The 16,743-nt window shown below is 42.8% G+C and overlaps 1 protein-coding gene and 1 long non-coding RNA gene across 6 annotated transcripts in view; one reads left to right on the top strand and one right to left on the bottom strand.

Moving 5' to 3' along the window:
- The window catches only part of LOC115645491, a 49,916-nt gene extending 46,816 nt beyond the window's left edge, over nt 1-3,100 (top strand). The window contains exon 3 of the long non-coding RNA XR_003998760.1: nt 1,180-3,100. This is a non-coding gene — a long non-coding RNA (uncharacterized LOC115645491). The remainder of the gene's footprint in view (nt 1-1,179) is intronic.
- Nucleotides 1-16,743, bottom strand: part of NRP1 (neuropilin 1) — a 151,001-nt gene that overhangs the window by 44,598 nt on the left and 89,660 nt on the right. For all 5 annotated transcript variants that reach the window (XM_030550189.1, XM_030550191.1, XM_030550192.1 and 2 more), the window contains exon 7: nt 13,296-13,462. In XM_030550189.1, coding sequence (XP_030406049.1) covers nt 13,296-13,462 — 167 coding nt within the window. The remainder of the gene's footprint in view (nt 1-13,295; nt 13,463-16,743) is intronic.

Here is a 16,743-nt window from a genome sequence, read left to right as displayed (position 1 = left end):
TAAATGTATTTTATGAAATGCATTCACTGCATACACAATGCTGAGAAACAAGTCTTCAAATACCCTTGTCTATGTTCTACTAAAATATATATTTTTAAAAATTTATGAAGTAACAATTATATCCAGAAGAATCAGAAAAATACCCTTTCCCTAAATTATCTCATACCTGATGACTCCTTAGAACCTGGGCATTAAGATACAATAAACTCTGATAACAAAGAGAAGAAAATGTAATCGTATTTGGATTTCTATGGACTCCAGAATCTAAGTAATCAGCATCTTATGCAATTTGAGACCGCCCTGTAGCAATGAACAGAAAGGCTGACGTATGGCTAGTGCTTTAGAAAAATATTGTTTTATGTTTTCAAGAAGCATATCTAATTGTGAAATATTACTACTTTAAAATGAAAACCTTTGCTTCAACTCTTCATTAACTTGCAGATGGATACCTAAGACATGTACAATGGCTAGGTCAGAAAAAGGAAAAAATGTGAATGGCTCTTTTCTCCAGCTAAAATACTTAGGAATCCTTGCTGAGCAATACATGATTCAAGAACTTTATACTTTTAATTAACACTTTTGAATGCTTATTTGTAATTTACATTTAATTTTAAACCTGAGTTTAATCCTGTGATCTGGAATGAAGACAAGTACTTAGTACAGTCTGAATGTAACCTTCCCAAGTTTGTGTTAAGAGACTATAGAAATGGGAAACTCTATAGCAATACTTACAGAACCGGTTTCTTCTAATAGAAGAACATAATTATAGCACTTTTTTCAAAGTTAATGAATAACTAACACTCACAAATGAAATGTAAGTACCCCAAAGTCTCCCAGTCAAACTGCTTCCCATGTGAGAAGCTGGGCTTTGTGTGGGAAGCAGTGAATTTCACCTATACAGCACTGTTATGACATTCTTTTGCTAGTTACAGTAATCACGGGTAATCACATCCCAGAGGTGTCATAGGTACCAGGACCTTGTTGCCTGATACATTTTGGCATTCTGAATCCAAGTACATTACTGTACCTGTGTAAACACACACAAATAACCTTAGCTGCCCCCTATTTTCAGCTTTACCATCCACACTAATGCAGTGGGAGGACATTGGTAAGCATGAGGAAGAGATATATTATAATGGATAAAACTTCTACTGACTTAGATCTTGATCTTCCAAATAGAGCCACTGAGATCCAGGAAGAGGCCCAAAGATAGACCTGATATTCATGAGCATGGGAGAAGGTAAGTGCTCTTGAGTTACATGGGCATATCCACAGTTTCTTGTTATCTGTGAGCAGCTCTCGCTTTCTGAACATTTGGCACAATCTCTGAAAATCAGGCAACTGCTCACTTTTTTCTGCATTCATTTTTTTCTTTTTTAAAGGGGGCTGTCAAGTTTATGAGGCCAAAAAATTGACTCCTCATTTCTAGCACAGCACATGGTACATGTTGCTTTTTGTTTACTGTTAGCCTAGCAATAAGTCAAGTCTTTTAAAAATATATAGGCTTCATGCTTTCCTCCTGGGGGGAAAATCCAGTATCTATGGTGAGATGCTGTGGTGACTGGCATGCTATAAACAGAGTGAAAGAGAGAGAGGGATAAAGTATATACATAGAAAGGTCACCTTGCAGTGTCCTTAGTATGTTCCCTCTCAACTGAGAGAGGTTTTAGTATTCCCACAGGGTATGAGATCTGGAAATGCAGTAGAAGCCAAGCAACATTGGCATAGATCCTGTCATATAGGTAACCAACTCCTAAGTCGGTGGTTCTCAACCGATTTACCATTGTGGGTCTCATCCAATACTACCTGTATTGCCCTGAGGATGTCACATGGGATGCAGCTCTGTGTTGATTGGGCCGCAAGTGGCCCACAGGCCATAGGTTGAGAACCACTGCCCTAAGTGATGATCTCTGAGCCCCCTCCTCCCTTCGGACAGCATTTCTGAAGCACATGCCTTGCTATTGGCTCTCTCATGGTGCTAAAAGAGGGGAGTGTGGGGCTGAGGGAATTGCAGAGGGAAGTTAATGGTAATTCAAATTATATTAATTGCCATGAGGATTTCACTTGGAAGTCTTTCAGTAGCTGAAGGGAACCTGATGTGTTGAGTGGCCATTCTCCAGTCCTTCTCTTCTCCCAGCACAACCTGTCTAGGTCAAACCATGCAGATTTCATGTTGATGGGTTTCCAAGGGCAGGGGATGATGCTATGGAGCTGCTGCTCTACTTCTCTGTGCTCTCCACTCTGTTCCTGCAGAAGTTTCTCCCCTCAAGCAATGTGAAAGGGACATCTATCTATCTTTAGCATCTTGGTTTCTGAAAGCAAATACCAGAGTAGATTTCCTGAGGTAAGGATGTCATTACACAGAGAACCACTGACAAGGGACATCAATTCTTCTGGCCAAACAACCTTGATAATGCCACTTTAAAATTATTTCCATACTACAAGGGTTGTGTCAGTCCATAGCAGAACCTGACCTTAATCGGAGTTGTATTGGTAGATCAAGGGAAATGCCTAATCTAAAGCATGTTTTACTTTAGCCACTTCATTCAGTATTAAAATAATCTGCAGCCTTAATATAGTTTGTTAAAATATGCAGCTGCCTCAATTTATACCATAATGGGACAAGCTCATCCCTGGAGTAACTTCAGTTAAGCTACACCATGAATGAATTTGGACCAATGCATTCAACATAGGAGGCTGCAAAGGAGAGAAGGAACAGGTGACATAGGTACAGCTGGTTGTTAGAAGTTATGTGTAAACAGTCTCTGAAGAAAAGCCAGTTGTTGCTGAGAGCAGATGAGGTGAGTCTCAGTTTAATGTTTGGTCAGCTATGTGCTGGAAGCTTTGTTTATCAGACAGCTATAAAGTTTACACTGATGCCCCTTTGAAGATCATTTACAAAAATAGAAAAAAAATTAAACTTTCAGAGGTGAGTCAAAAACTCTAGAATTCAGAGAACCAGCAAAATCACTGATATATCAGTGCTGAACCTGAAATTAAGCCCTGGTCTACACCTGGGGGGCGGGAAGAATTGATCTAAGTAACACAACTTCAGCTATGTGAATAATGTAGCTGAAGTCGACGTACTTAGATCTGCTCACTGCAGGACTGCTGCTGCTTCCCCGTTGACTCTGCCTGCACCTCTCATGGAGGTGGAATATAGGAGTCGACAGGAGAGCGATCGGGGGTAGATTTATCATGTCTAGACTAGATGTGATTCATAGATTCATAGACTCTAGGACTGGAAGGGACCTTGAGAGGTCATCGAGTCCAGTTCCCTGCCCTCATGGCAGGACCAAATACTGTCTAGACCATCTCTGATAGACATTTATCTAACCTACTCTTAAATATTTCCAGAGATGGAGATTCCACAACCTCCCTAGGCAATCTATTCCAGTGTTTAACTACCCTGACAGTTAGGAACTTTTTCCTAATGTCCAACCTAAATCTCCCTTGCTGCAGTTTAAGCCCATTGCTTCTTGTTCTATCATTAGAGGCTAAAGTGAACAAGTTTTCTCCCTCCTCCTGATGACACCCTTTTAGATACCTGAAAACTGCTATCATGTCCCCTCTCAGTCTTCTCTTTTCCAAACTAAACAAACACAATTCTTTAAGCCTTCCTTCGTAGGTCATGTTCTCAAGACCTTTAATCATTCTTGTTGCTCTTTTCTGGACCCTCTCTAATTTCTCCACATCTTTCTTGAAATGCGGTGTCCAGAACTGGACACAATACTCCAGTTGAGGCCTAACCAGTGCAGAGTAAAGCAGAAGAATGACTTCTCGTGTCTTGCTCACAACACACCTGTTAATGTATCCCAGAATCACGTTTGCTTTTTTTGCAACAGCATCACACTGTTGACTCATATTTAGCTTGTGGTCCACTAGAACCCTTTGATCCCTTTCTGCCGTACTCCTTCCTAGACAGTCTCTTCCCATTCTGTATGTGTGAAATTGATTGTTCCTTCCCAATGATAAGTCAACCCTTGCTGGATCGACTGCTGCCTGCCGAACCAGCAGAAAGCGTAGACACACCCTAAGTTGAAACCACTTCTCTTATAATACTAGCTGGATAAAGATCCACTGCTTTAAGATTTTCAAAAATGCGTGTATTTATTGATCCAGTCACATTTGTAAGACCCCAATTTATGCAAGAACAGTTAGGTGGCTAACTGGCCATGTCTGCCTTTGAAGGTGGGGGAGGGGGGTTAGTATCTTTTATTGGACCAATTTCTGTTGAAGAGAGAGACAAGCTTTTGAGCTTGAAAATTTGTCTCTGGTCCAATAAAAGAGATCACCTCACCAACCTAGTCTCTCTAATATCCTGGGACTGACATAGTTACAACATCATTTTAAATTCTTGATACACATATGCAAATCAGATGTATAAATGAGATGTGTGCAGCTGTACATATGCAAAGGTGTTTGAAAATGTAGCCCTAATTATTTATTTCCTTACTTTGCCATTCTTTGTATGTGGCAAATACCACTAATCTCCTTTCCCTTCTTTTCCCCTCCCTTCAAAGTTAATATTTTTGCTAAAAGAAAAAATCCAGTTCCATATCTGGAGAGGGACTCTAGAGGGCATATGATATGATTGTTTTCCTTGAGGTGTTGATGTCTCTGGGACCATTTCACTGAAGAAAATTAGCAAAATGATGGCTGCTTGTAGTATTTCATTGAACAAAGATCTGCGTGAATTCCAGCTGTGGACATATGATCTATTCTTCAGTAGGAAAACTAGAGTCTCCCTTTGTGCCCATAAAATATTTCTCACTAAACTCTTAAGCTCAACTGAACATCAGCTGCACACCCTCCTGTGCTAAATGAATGCTTTCTTTTATTTTTCATTTTGAAATATATGTCAAAAGCTCAGACAAAATAACAACAAAACTACATCTCACATAGCTTTTTCTCCACTTCTTGTTACTCTTTTACAAATGTTTAAAATTTGTTGAAATTACTTGAACCTAGGGGTGACCATATTGTCTCCAGTGGAGTCAGCCTGGGCTGAGTTTCGTCCAGTGCATTTTAAATTATCATATAAATATTTTCTATTAATATACAAATAAGAATAGAATTAAGACATGAAAGGAATGTATGCAACAAGGGTTACCAAAAATAGGTCTTAAGTTAGCTAATTGTCCAATGGAATGTTACTATCTTCTGACCTTCAGCTGAACCTACTTGTTTATTTCACTTATGTTTCACACAGTCGGTTTCCATTTTGTGATTAAATAGGTTTTTTTTAAAATAAATAAAAACAACCCTTTAATTTAATCATGAGCAAGATACTGCTGTTGAAATGTATGCTAGTGTCCCTTATTAACATATCTATTCAGGGGAAAAATAGTATAGTGTTTCAGTTTCTGTAATCTAAACAACAACATGTTAATAGGTATCAATTACCAAACAGATCCAGCTCTTAGAACCAGTAAGAATGCCAGGGTGAGGATTCCACATCTGGCTTTAGTGAAATCTGTTCCTGTCTGTGGTACTTAAAAGTTAAAGAACTCCTGTTATTGTACAATTGAGAATCCTAGGGGAGTACAATGTTAATGAAATCCATAACATGCAAGAATTTTATGACTGCACTTTCAAAACTTTCCTTTAAAAGGGATGGCTGATTTCTGCCCTAGCACTAGTAATTGGATTTTTACAGAGTACATTTAATGTTCACATTTAGGACCTACAGTTACACTGTGTGTAATGTAACACATGAAATTCTTATATTTAAATGACGTTCCTATCTTGTTTTTGAAGCCTTTGAGCAAAAACCAGGCACTCCTAAACATGACAGCCTTTACATCTCTGAGCCTCTGTAATAGATCTTAGCCACTTCCCTTCAAGGGAGAACAGAAAAGACTGCAGTGCTACAAAAAGAGCATAATACCAGAGAGGGTATGTTAAACAGAAATCACTGGAGACCAATGTGCGTGTGATTTTGAGATTTGTTGCCCATTACTAGTCTCATTGGTGACCTACACTATCAATAATTCTCATGCCAATACAGCTTTTCAAGCCCTCTGTGGACTTTTTTTTGCATATATTTACTGCAGAATATGCAAGTCACTGTCAAAATTTTCCTTCCAATCTCTGTGGAACTATTATTCCTTCCATACAGCTCAGCAATGATGTCTGAGGTGTGTATTTTTTCTTCTTTCTGCCTGGTCAGGCAATTACGTCTGTGAGTGCATCTCTTATTCCATCCACCCAGCTGGGCAGGAGTATCGGTGCAATTTCTTCTTCCCTCCACCTAGCTGGACAGTAGCTCTTTAGTGGTGCAATTCTTCTCTCCTGTAACATTTAGCAAGCCCTCTACACGCAGGTTGCTTGCAGGAAAGGGTACAGTTTGTCTATTAACTATAAAGTACTTAGACTGAGCAGCAGGCTTCTGGCCATAGAGCAGGTTCCCTATTATCCCCCTTTTACCCTCTGGTCTGTCTGTCTAGATCAGGGGTAGGCAACCTATGGCATGGGTGCCGAAGGCAGCACGCAAGCTGATTTTCAGTGGCACTCACACTGCCCAGGTCTTGGACACCGGTTCAGGGGGCTCTGCATTTTAATTTAATTTTAAATGAAGCTTCTTAAACATTTTAAAAACCTTATTTACTTTACATACAACAATAGTTTAGTTATGTATTATAGACTTATAGAAAGAGACCTTCTAAAAATATTAAAATGTATTTCTGGCACACAAAACCTTAAATTAGAATGAATAAATGAAGACTTGGCACACCACTTCTGAAAGGCTGCTGACCCCTGGTCTAGATTCTTATACCAAACCCATCTCTGTGGCACCTGAGCACCTACTCAGGGTAGTCAGTAGGCCCAGTTGTCCTCAAGAGGATCAGAAAACATGATACAAAGTGAGTTTCCCAAGGCTTCTGGGGTTTTCATGCCTCTTGTGGGCATATAAACCTAAGTCTGAAGTAGGAGGGCAAGAACAGGCCCCTTAAATAATATTGAACCCTCACTAGCCTCCTTTGGTTAAGGTATCCGGTGTGTATTTACTGCTAATTTTCTTGTGCAGAGAAAATATATAGATTGATTTTAAACATTATTGTGTACAGAGTAGTTCAGCAGAATGATAGGGACTTCTGAAATAGAGCTTTCATTCCACATTTGTCTTTACTTCTTTAAATTTGCAGTTATCTATATTCCTATAATATTTATCCCTTTGTAAGTGTGACATAAAAGCATGCAGAACTGATATAAATTGGTGCACAGCAGATTTATTCCTGCAAAAGTTTAAAATAATTGCATTTCATCATTTGGTGCCTTGGGCATTCAGCTGTGTAACTGGCCTATTTCCTTATCAGGTATTCACTTAAAAATACAGTCAGTATTTATATAGGCTGGTGCACAGCACATTAATTTCTTTAACAGGGTTATTCTTACATCAGGCAGTTGTTTAGGTTGGATTTCCTGAGCAAGCTTATCTGAATGTTTCACATGAATGCTTGGGAAAGTATAAACCTTGGTGCCTGTGTTTTTTTGTTTTTGGTTCTTTTGGAGTATTCATTGCAATGAAGTGCATCATACCACTGCATGTGATAAAATGAAACCTGGAAAAACTCAGCTTTCAAGTTCTCCCAATCTTTGAAAGGCTGCCTGAGAGCTGAACTTCACAGGCTTTAGTGCCGAGCTTTACTCATTGTTAGGGAGCGCATTGACATGAAAGCACAGTAACTGTCAATTCTTCCCCCTCCCCCTTCTAAGAATACAAGTTATATATTCACTTCATGTCATTTTACAGTTCATAATGCCACTCCAGCAAATTATAACAAGCAATGTTGGCTGTTCAGTTGTGTGAGGAAAGTCATTATGGGTGTCTTATGCTCGTAAGATATGTTTGCATGAAGGTAAAGAATGCTACAGGAATCTTCCTTTCTGGATATTACAGAGTATAGATGGCACAGCCCAGGAGCTGGGTTAATTGACCAGGAGGAAGCTGTGACATGGGAAATAAATGATGCAATTTGACAAAGGCACATACTGAAACCAGATAGTAGAAAAGCCACAGAAAGTGTGACATTTGGAATGTTTCAAGCATTTAAGTTAGCCAGTTCAAGTCAAGAGAACCCCCAGGCCTTGCCATTGTCCCTGGGAAGTCAGAGTGGTGAGGGACACTCACGGTACTGCACAAGATTCTTTGCTGTAACAAACCATGATAGGTACAGTCTGCGGTATGACAGAAAAACCTTCCTACCCCCCTGTTGACCTTGACAGCCAGACTTGATATAGCAGGATCCCATGGGCCTTAGGGGGCAATCTTATCTCCAGCATATGGGAACATGCCAAGGCTGCACTTGTAGCCTTATTGCAATAGGCTACTCTTGCATGTCATGTCACCCATGATGGAGAAGCCAATATAATCAGCACCTACTAGCTATGCACTTGCTTCCCAGCCTAGCTCCAGATCTTCATGTGACAGGGTGTTCTTCTCACTGCTAGAATAGCACCTCCTCCTGGCCATTCTAGGGATTAGTTTCCCAAGGGCAATCTGCCTTCACATAGTTGCACACCATCTCTCTGCTTCTCTCACTCCACAAGCTGCTGCTGCCTCTTTGTGACTTGACCCTCCAGCCAGGTCACTATATGCACTTTCCCCCTTCAGGGCTGTCAAAGTCTTTCTTCAGCAATCTTAGGCAGTCTTCCCATTCACCACCTCCTCAGTCCTAGGCAATCTTCCCACTTGCTACCTCAATGGCTAGCAGGGGAACCCAGACTGCTCTTTACTCCAGGTTCTAGTTCAGAGACCCTCTAATCAGCAGCCCAGGTCTGTTCCCTTCTCAACCTTGCTGCCTTTCACAGAATATCAGGGTTGGAAGGGACCTCAGAAGGTCATCTAGTTCAACTCCCTGCTCAAAGCAGGACCAATCCCCAGACAGATTTTTGCCCCGATCCCTAAGTGGCCCCCTCAAGGGTTGAACTCACAACCCTGGGTTTAGCAGGCCAATGCTCAAACCACTGAGCTATCCCTCCCCCACTTTCCATGAGCCCTTTCCTTACCATCACCTAGCACTCCCCCACTCTGAGTTTGCCACCCTCCCAGGCAGTAACTGCAGACTCCCTAGCTCTGCAGACTTCTCCCAGAAAGTGACTACAGACTTTCCCAGCAGCCTTTACTGCTGCCAGCTTCCTGAGTTTTTACTAGCTCAGCCCACCTCTGCTCAGGTGAGCCTCCTTCTAATTAGGGCTTTCCTCCAACCCTTAATTTTCCCAGCTTGCAGCCTAATTGGTTGATTGGGCCCACCTGTGCTATCTCAGCCCTCTCAGAACCAGTGTGGGAAGTACACCCCCTATCCCATTCCTCCACAGTTGTAAGAAAAAAGCCCCTTTGGAGCCAAGCAGAGTTCCTGTGTGGTTCTGCCTCCCACCATCATGCAGTGGAATCCCACCAGTTCCACTGCAGCCAGGGCCATCTGCAGACATGAAGGAAGGAGCAGGACTTGACTTTAAGTGCAACAGAAATAAAATTAATCTGCAAGACAGGACAGGTGTCAGACTGCAGCAGTGGCAGAAGAGGGAAGAGAATGATGGATGGTAACAGTTAGAAATATGGGGCTGTGGGTCAGAGCACGCAGCTGAGGTGTGTTATAATAAGGATAGTTGTTACTGAGCCAGAGACCTTTGTGCCTGTGGGACTTGTCCATCATTCTGAAGATGATGGACCTATTTATTTTACTGCAGAACTTCTCACTGAGAATATTAGGCATTTTTTGCCTATTCTTTCCACACTTGTACAATGTCATGAAGCTGAGGATTTTATGGGTATTGTGGATCTTGTGGGTCCATCCCTATTCCCCCAACCATGCTCCAGGATTTCTGTTGCTGTGTTATTTGCCTCATATGTCCCGGTGTTTCCCTGCCTTTTTGTCTTAGTTTCTGCCACTAGATGACACTTTTATTTTACTGCCCTTCACAAGCCAATTAACTTCTCTCCCATGTTTTGTTACTCCTCTGCCCCCCGAAGATAGGGAGTGGAGAAGGGTATATTTCTACAGGGGGAAAGTTCCATTCCTACTGTGTGTAGTCAGTATAAGAACATAAGAATGGCCATGCTATGTCAGACCAAAGGTCCATCTAGCCCAGTATCCTGTCTTCTGACAGTGGCCAATGCCAGGTGCCCCAGAGGGAATGAACAGAACAGGTAATGATCAAGTGATCCATCCCCTGTCGCCCATTCCCAGCTTCTGGCAAACAGAGGCTAGAGACACCATCCCTGCCCATCCTGGCTATTAGCCCTTGATGGACCATGCTTTATTCAAGTAAAATCCTGCAACATAAGTTTATTACAAGCATCACCAAAGGACGTTGAATCATAATACACAACATTCAAGATTTTCGCAAATGGCTGCCTAAGTACATGTTGAGGTATCTGATATTCAAAAGTGCTGAGCAGCTGACTCAGCAGTTTCAACTGACTTTAGTGGAAAGCACCTAGCTTTTTGTTCCTCAGTATGTAATTAAATAAATAAATATGATCATAATACCGATGATCATTTAAAATCAGTCACTTATGTCTTCCTGCATTTCAAACTTCCTGGGCCAATTGGGGTGAAAAAGGAATCAAGCTACTGAAAATGATGCGGGACCAAGACATGGAATCCTTGGCTCCAACTCGCTAATCTGCCTGGGCTGCCAGTTTGTGTGGCTGCTGCCGCTGCAGAATATAAGTGGGAGCAATGAATGTGTCCTACTCCTTCTCCCCACCTCACTCCCAGGGCCTGATTCTCCTTTACACTAAAGCTCTGGCAATGTAAAGGGGCCTCAAATTTATATCCATTTTGAGGCCTCTTTACACTGCTGGAGTGGTGTAAAGGGGCTTTAGTGTAAATCAGAAAGAGACCCACAGAGTTTGGATGCGTACATCTGTGCTATTTGCATGTTCCTGCCCCAGCCACATACCCCCTCTCTGGTGAATTGCAGAGACCTGCAATGTAGAGCTCCTCTAAAACATGCAGGTTGAGTGGAGTTTTCATATGCAGTAAAATGAATCTTTTTAAAGGATTTTATGTTATGGGCTCAGTCATGTCAACTAGACACAGCCCTGCATTGGGAGCAGGATGGGTATGGAGCTGTTTTGGCTTAGATGGCTCTAGGATTAATTCTGCTTCAGAGAGACAAGTCCGCCTGGAGACCCTAGCACATGGGGAAAACTGTCTGAGGTTATACCACTTCAGGTATAGGTAGGACCTGGGAGAGATCAGCTGACAGTGTGCTAGTATGGAGCACATGGCACTCCACCAGTTTCTTGGCTGGCATAGCAGCGGGCTGCAGCCTGAGGCCACTCTAAATTATGTTGAGGCTTTTTTGGTCCCTGGCTATGCCAGGTTTGGAGTAATGGAAAGGTGGCTTAAAGTCTCAAGCATAAAGGTTAGAACAGTTTAAGACTGAATCCATTTTGTTATGTTTTTGTTATCAAAAAATAAAACATTTAAAAAAAAACCTTTTTCCTGGAAAGATCTAGTTCTTCAGTTAAGGGATTAAACTATATCTATGTAATTACTATAAGTGAATAAAGCACATAAACCACATGGATTAGATTTGACTAACCTGCATGTCTTGATTATGCAGCAACAAATGCATAAGTGACAGAAAGAAAGAAAGGCAGCCATACAAACAGATGAAACACATGGAATTTGATTCTGATGCATTCTACTCTTTTCCCATACACATTCCATGGATTTCAAGCAGCATTGATTAATACCAAGCCTATTACTTCTTAGGTAAAGATTGGGAGGTTTTAACTCTTATTTACGGCTAGTTAAGGGAATAAGAATCAACTGCTTTTTTGCCACATTCAAGTATTACTAAGTCCATCACTTACAATTAGCAAGTTTCCAGCAATTCAGGATATGTCTGGGCCTCTTAAGCAGGACTCTTGAGAGTCCCATTGTGTGCAATGAATCAGAAATGTAAGAATTTTCCTTTCTTGCTTCCCCTTACTGACTACTGCTCAACATGCTTTTAAGCTTTCTTGCACATTGCAAATCTCACAGGAAGCAGCAATGTGAACATTCTTGTTGATGGCTAATGATGCATTGTTTTTGTATGTCAGTTAGTAATTTCCTATGAAAAACAACAGAAGCAGAAAGAGAGCTCCACATATTTAATCTGCTATAAGCCTTAAATACAGCATTATTAATCTGACATAAGTGAAACTTCTCGCTGTTGCTGTGAGCAACAGAGTTTGGGTCACAATTAAGGCAAGAAGTTAAAAAGACCCAAATAATGCAGATAAGTTTATATTTTTTGTGTTTGTGTGATAATGAGTATATAAATATTAGTATTAGTCTTCTAAAATGAATTTATTTAGTTTTATTCCACAATAATTAATACGAATACATCTAACACGTTAAGGAATGATGTGACCAGCAAACTGTGGACCTGATCTTGCAAATACTTTAAAACAGGGGTTCCCAACGTGGTGCCCACGGGCGCACGGTGGAGCATCCGCCAAAATGTCACCGAATTTCTGCAGCATTTCGGCAGCGACGCCTCTCGATGACGCCACTTGCTGCTGACAAGCGACATCACTGAGAGGTGTCGCCACCGAAACGCCACAGAAATTCGGCAGCATTTCGGCGGATGCTCCACCGCCGCCACGGTCCTTCGTCTGGCATCCACCAGACGAAAAGGTTGGGGACCACTGCTTTAAAACATGAGTAGTCCCACTGAATCCAGTGAGAGTCTTCAGGTGCATAAGTGTTTGCAGGACGAGGGCTTATATCAGTAGTTCTTTGGCAACAAGATTACCAATCATACTAAAGAATGTTTTGTTTTGTGATATGGAAGAATAGTTACTAAGGGCAAGATTGGGAACAGTGAACTCATTTCATTTCTGACATAACCTAGATTTGGATTCAGGCCTTTAGAGGTGAAATTCTAGTCCATTAAGCATGGTACCACATAACTCTAGGTATTATCAGTTAGAGGGATAGCACATGCTCAGTTTACTGGACCACTTCACTTTAAGTGTATGTTAAACTAATATTGACTTTTCCACTAAACCAAAATCTTTGTTATTTGTGCCCAGAAGACTGAAAAAACAATAGACGAAGGAAGCAAAAGAATTAATCTTCTTGACCTTTTCTTTGTTATACCTTCGGGAGTCAGTCTTTTTTGTGAGTGTATAATAGGAAATGTAAGATAGTCACTTGCTACAGTTCTTACATTATGCAGAAATATTTTACTGTATTATTTTGTATATTCTTTACACTTTCCATTGTCAACTTGAATGCACTCCATAGAGTTTTATTAATATTGTCTCTGCAACATTAGCTTCGTACCTGTATCCATTCTCTACTGGAATCTTCTCCAGGAGTCCATCCATTTTCAGCGTAATTTAGCCGGGACCTTTCTGAAGACCAGTTGGTGCTATACTGGGAGGAGACAGTGATTTGGTCAGAGTGAATTTCTCCTGATTCCATACCTAGTGGTTCCATGCATTGGAAATCTGAAGAAAAATAAATTACCATAATTACTATAGTCAGCTATTTCAGTTTAGTCTCAGGAGAATGAGAACATGTTTTCCCGTTCTGAATATGAAAACCTAAAGATTTTTTTTATATGTGACTCTGAATTCTTTAGTAAGTTTAACTGAGGCAGGACTGGGCTTGTAGTGTCATTCTTAACGCTGTCACTTGAGTTGTCATGGCAATTCCTGCAATAATAATGCTATACAAATATTTTTAATGCAGCATTGTAGCCATTTCAATACAGGACAATCAAATTCTCTTTCCTAGGATAGCAAAATACTTCTGTGGGTGGGTTTATAACATAAAACAATGTATGCTTAACCTATAATTACACACAGAACTGGAGCAAACAAGTCAGAAGACACATCAAAATTTGTAATATATGATTCTTTGTATTGTATTAGAATCAAATATAAAAATACTTTACAATTTATTATTACAAAGTCCATCAATTCTTTCCACACCCCAGATATTGAGGAAAACAAATCAGGTTTGAATCCAGCCCAGGTTTTTAATGACTAAAAGGAGTTACCATTCCTTTGATAACTAGTTGTATGTTACATGAATTGATGGTCCCCATCCAATCTCCGTAGACACAAACATTACCATGGCAATTTAGCAATAATTGGCTGCCTAGTTAGTAGTCTTTACAGACTGGCCAAAGGCTGAATGGGCCATGGGGACTAAATTATCCTCTGACCCATAGAGAAGATTACTCCACTCAGGGTTGAGGCATATTTACATGGTGGTGTGGGGATGCTTGCATTTTTACTGCCTATGCTATAACTGCTGGGGGAAGGGGGGATGGAGGGGGAGGGGAAGGGGAGAGAATGGACTTTAGTTTCCATATCTGTAATCCAGTGCATTTCATACCCATCCTCTCTAAACTGGAAGTCAGATAGGCCAGTGCCTTTCACAAGTGCTAAATTTAGACTAGATACATGCGGTAAAATATCTAAAAACCCAGTGCAATGGAAATATGACTGGATATGATTTTTGTTTTATTTCCTGTAATGCTGTTAAATATATTTAATTTTTTGTTATGTAACTGGAATCTTTAATCTTATACTGGGGAGAGGTTTCCTTGTGTTGCCATCATGATAAATGGCCCACAGGAAAACCAGGATGTCACCTATAACTTTAAAAAAATCAACAGTTTTGTACTGTGAAACAGCAAACTGGAGTGTGGTAATAAGAGCTATTAATTAACTCAGGGCTAGAATAACATGTTTGTACACAAAAGAGTAATACTGAAAGGGAAGAATTTTAATGGATGGATTAATGAAAATGTTTTTAATTGAATTGCGACAGCAAGCACAGTTTGCAAATATGTATTTTTCCTGTGCAAAATTTTGACTTTTCAGTTAAAAAAAAAAACCCTGAAAATTTTCATGTAAAAGCCTTTGGCTGAAAACCAAAAAATTCATTTGGGAAATGCTGTCATGGTGCCTCCTGGAAACTGTAGTGTGGGTGCCTCGTGCCCAAATTTTCCTCTATGGGTTGAGCTCCCTGGTGAGACTACATCTCCCATGATTAGAGCTGCCAACTTTCTAGTCGTACAAAACCAAATGCCCTAGCCCCATCCCTTCCCCGAGGCCCCGCCTCCACTCCACTAGATTCCACTACATCCCCCTACTCACTACACTCACTCACTCCATGCTCCACTCTTGCCCACAGGCACCGCCCCACCCCAGCCAATGGGAGTGCACAGCTGGTGCTTGGGGTGGGGCCAGCACATGGAGCTCCAGGGTCCCTCCGTCTAGGAGCTGGAACTGCTGGCCACTTCCGGGGCATAGTGCAGTGCCAGCCAGGACAGGTAGGGACTAGCCTGCCTTAGTGCCGCAGCATCGCTGACCAGACTTTTAATGGCCTGGTCGGCAGTGCTGACTGAAGCCGCCAGGGTCCCTTTTCAGCCAGGTGTTCCGGTTAAAAACCGGACACCTCGTCACCGTACCCATGATGTACCACATTCTCCCCAAATCCTGAGCCACCAAAGTCAGTACCAGGTTTACAATGGTTCCAGTGGTGCTGGGCCCACACTTTGAGGGGGGCCCATTATAGACTCATCTAACCCATCCATTCAGCTGGATCTGGCCCCTTGCTCAGGACAGTCCAGCACCCAGGCCTGGCTGTGTGAGTGGTTCTCTACCAGCAGGTCATGCATGCCACCCAGCAGCCAGGCTCTGCTATGCAGGCTGGGCGGGACTCCTGGCTGCGGGGCCGGTGGGTGTGGCCGGCCTGGCAGGATCTTGGGGGTTGCATCCGGGGGGGTCTGCCCCACTCCCCAGTGGTCTCTGCTGTCCACCAGATGTGGGATCCTCCCTACCTCTGCAGGGCTGAAATGCCTTGGACTGGTGCAGAGACTGGGCAAGTCTCAGCCAATGGGATGGGGGAGAGTAGCACGGGGGTGAGGGGACATGGCTGGGGTCTACTAGACAAGTGGGTTCGGAGGGAGCCCAGCCTGGACAGGCTCTGCTCCTGCTCCAGCCTGGCTGACTGCATTGCTTCCAAGGGGCTGGAGCAATCCCTGCCCATGGACCGACCTGAGCCATGCTGCTGGCTCAGCCCAGCAGACATGGTCACCTCCCAATGGAGCTGGTGAGTGCATCTGAGGGGGCAGGGCACAGGTTTCTGTGAGAGTGGGGGAGATATGTGTGTTTTGGGGCCCTGGGCAGTGTGGGGGCTGGTGTGGGAGTGCTGGTCATAGAGCGGTGGGGGAAGTCTGTGTATGTTGGGGCACTGGACAGTGTGGGGTTTGTGCTGGATGCTGTGCAGTTGTGATGAGGGGCTGTGGGGAGATCACTGGGCAGTGGGGCATCAGGGTGTGTATGCATTGGTGGGTGCAGGGTAGTGTGAGGTCTGTGTGGGGCACTATTCAGTTGTGGTGGGGAGTGTGTGTGGGAGTCTCTGGGCTGGGGGGCGCTGGGCATAGCAGCTCTGGGGGGAACTGGGCATATGGGTCTGTGGGGGATTTCAGCAGGGGGGCACAGGGGCCTGTGGGGGGTCTCTGGGCAGGGGGGTGTTGGGCAGAGGGGTGGTGTGGTGCATGGCATGGGTCCACCCTGAGGGGGAGGGGCAGGCCAACGTGCATCTGGCAGCTGCTGCTCATTTGTAAACAGTGCCCATGCACTGGGATGGGTGGAGCGGGGCCATCCCCGCCATACTGTGCCCCATTGTCCCTGGCCAGCCCCTCGCTCCAGGGACACCCTCACCCAGCACCATACTCCATTGCCCCCACGGGGGCCCACAAATATGTTTG

This window comes from Gopherus evgoodei, chromosome 2, assembly GCF_007399415.2.
Source record: "Gopherus evgoodei ecotype Sinaloan lineage chromosome 2, rGopEvg1_v1.p, whole genome shotgun sequence".
Classification (NCBI taxonomy): domain Eukaryota; kingdom Metazoa; phylum Chordata; order Testudines; family Testudinidae; genus Gopherus; species Gopherus evgoodei.
Note: the sequence above shows the minus strand (reverse complement) of the source record. Positions and strands in the feature narration are given on the sequence as shown.